This window comes from Tupaia chinensis, unplaced genomic scaffold, assembly GCF_000334495.1.
Source record: "Tupaia chinensis unplaced genomic scaffold, TupChi_1.0 Scaffold140356_1, whole genome shotgun sequence".
In the NCBI taxonomy this organism is placed as follows: Eukaryota; Metazoa; Chordata; class Mammalia; order Scandentia; family Tupaiidae; genus Tupaia; species Tupaia belangeri.
Genome location: NW_006200233.1, coordinates 689,410 through 691,670, shown reverse-complemented (window position 1 = coordinate 691,670; position 2,261 = coordinate 689,410). Strand labels below are relative to the sequence as shown.

General features: G+C 65.8%; 1 protein-coding gene across 1 annotated transcript in view; it reads right to left on the bottom strand.

Moving 5' to 3' along the window:
• LOC102501924 (butyrophilin subfamily 2 member A2) overlaps window positions 1–2,228 on the bottom strand; it is a 9,204-nt gene extending 6,976 nt beyond the window's left edge. The window contains 3 exon segments of the mRNA XM_027766039.1: window positions 456–800; window positions 1,584–1,703; window positions 2,109–2,228. Coding sequence (XP_027621840.1) covers window positions 456–800; window positions 1,584–1,668 — 430 coding nt within the window. The 5' untranslated portion in view covers window positions 1,669–1,703; window positions 2,109–2,228.
• Between the last annotated feature and the right edge of the window lie 33 nt (window positions 2,229–2,261).

The following is a 2,261-nucleotide window of genomic DNA, read 5'->3' as shown; positions in this document are numbered from 1 at the left end:
CCCCTCTCCCCTCTCCCTCTCTCCCCCTCTCCCCCTCTCTCCCTCCTCTCCCCCTCCCCTGTGCTCCCTCTCGCCCCAGGTGCTCTCTATCCTGAATGGAAACACATAAACGTTAGGGAAAGCACAGCTGCCAGGTGGTAGCTGCGGAGCCCACGGAGCCCACGGAGCCCATGGAGAGCCTGAGAGCCATCTGTGCAGCAGGCAGGGTTCCCTCTCAAAGGCACAGCCCGGGGCCAAGCTGCCCTGGGGTGGCACGTGCGGCCACAGTGGCCACAGCGGAGTCCCGGTGCGCTGTCCCTGTGGCCCCCACGCTAAGCGGGGAGCCCCGTGTGACCAGGTCAGGAGGTCCCAGCCTGTCTTCTCGGGGGAGGACCTGGGGCTAAAGTCCGCAGGGCTGTGATGGCCCCGGGGGAAGTGGCCCTGGGGAAAGGCACGCGAGCAGCGGAGGGACAGACCTGCCACCACGAGGCGCGCGACGGCCTGGTCGTAGGACCTGCCCTCCTGGAAGTAGCAGTGGTAGAGGCCGTCGTCAGGCGCGGTGACCCGGTGGAGCACCAACGCCGCGCGGCCCCGGCCGAGGTCGTCGCCCAGGAAGGAGGTCCTGCCCCGGTACTGCTCCATCTGCTCCTCCGCCCTCTCCCGCGCGCCCTTGTAGACGAGCACGGCGGGGGAGAAGCGCGCCCGGAACCAGCGCACCTCCATGGCCGTGGCGTCCTTCTCGGGAGAGAGCCGGCAGCGTAGGGTGCTGTTTTCCCCCAGCATGGCCAGGACGGGGCGCGGCCCCAGGACGGTAAACTGGGCTGTGGGACCAAGACGCGGGTCAGGCGGGACACCGCCAGGAAGGCCGGGGCAGAGGGGGCCGCTGGCGGCCAGCCGACGAGTTTAACTTCCAGGCCCACAGCCGGTAACACACTGGGCGCGTGCGCGTGTGCGTGTGCGCGCGTGTGCCCCATATCCTGGCAGCAGAGGCGAGGAGGAGGGGCTGCGGGTGACCAGGCCGGCTGCAGGCGCTTTGTCCCGCTTCCTCTTTTTCTGTCTCTGCCTCTCTGTGGCCAGGGAGGTGCTATGGGAATAATATAATAGTAATAATAAATGTTTCTTTTTACTGGGACCAGCAGTTGGCGAAAAGGCTTTGCTGCTGGACTCCCATGTAGTCGACTGAGGTTTGAGTCCCAGACCCGGTGGCTTAAACTCATGCCGGGCGGGTGAGCGTGGTGCCCAAGATCCCGACAGGAGAATGGAAGAGAAGGGATTGTGGCTTGGCCACCCCTGCAGGGGGTGAGTTTTAAGCCAGGTCCAGGACTCGAACCCTTGTCAACTGGGTGGAGCCTAGCAAGGTAACCACGATGCCATCTGCTGGTCCCTCTTTTTACTTTTTAAATGTTGCTACTAGGAAGTTTTCTGTTATTATGCATCGGCCTTCCTGGCTCCCCTGGCTTCTCCCTGGTCCTAGGGAGGACCCCGGTCCGGTGCAGGGGAGCAGAGTCGGCTGCACTCAGCCTTCCCCACGCTTTTTCTTTGCAGTCCGAGGGTCCATGACGCTTCCCGCCACACCGATGGGAGCCAGGGACAGCCAGCCCTACCTGAGCCCAGGGCCGTCAGGCTGAGCAGGGGGAGCAGCAGGCGGGAGGCTGGCCGCGGGCTGTGCAGGGAGGCAGCCGGCGCCATGAGAGCCACAGCGGGGAAGCAGGACGGGCAGGGGCCTGGGGAGAGCGGGAGGTCAGCCCGGTTCCGTGCAGGCCTCACCTGTCCCAGGCTCCTAGAGCTGGACTCTGTCCTGGGCGACCTTCCTCGCCCACAGGTGGACCCACGACCCGCCCCCAAGACGAGCCCCTTGCACCGGGCGGGCCTTCGCCGCCCTCCCGGCCCGGCTCTGTGCCTGTCGGCCTCTCAGCTGTCACCCGCCAGCCTCCTCAACTCTGCCACCGCCACCGGAGGGTCCCCTGCCCCAGCGTTTTCTCCGGGTCCTTCCCGCCCAACTGCAGGCCCCGCCTCCCCGCGCTGCTAAGGAACCTCCGGGTCTTTCGTCCCCGGGGTCGCCCATGATGAAGTCCCAGGGCCCCCTGTTCTCTCCATGGTCCACCCTAACTCCCCACCGGAAGGAAAACCTGCTCGATGCGGAGAAAAACGCCTCTGCGCTCCAACCTGCCGTGATGACAGGAACGGGGAGACCCTAACCTGGGACCAGGTGCGCCCCGAGACCACAGCTCCAAGATTTCCAGCGACTGTTTTACGGCGCACGATTGGCCGGCTGGGGGGCA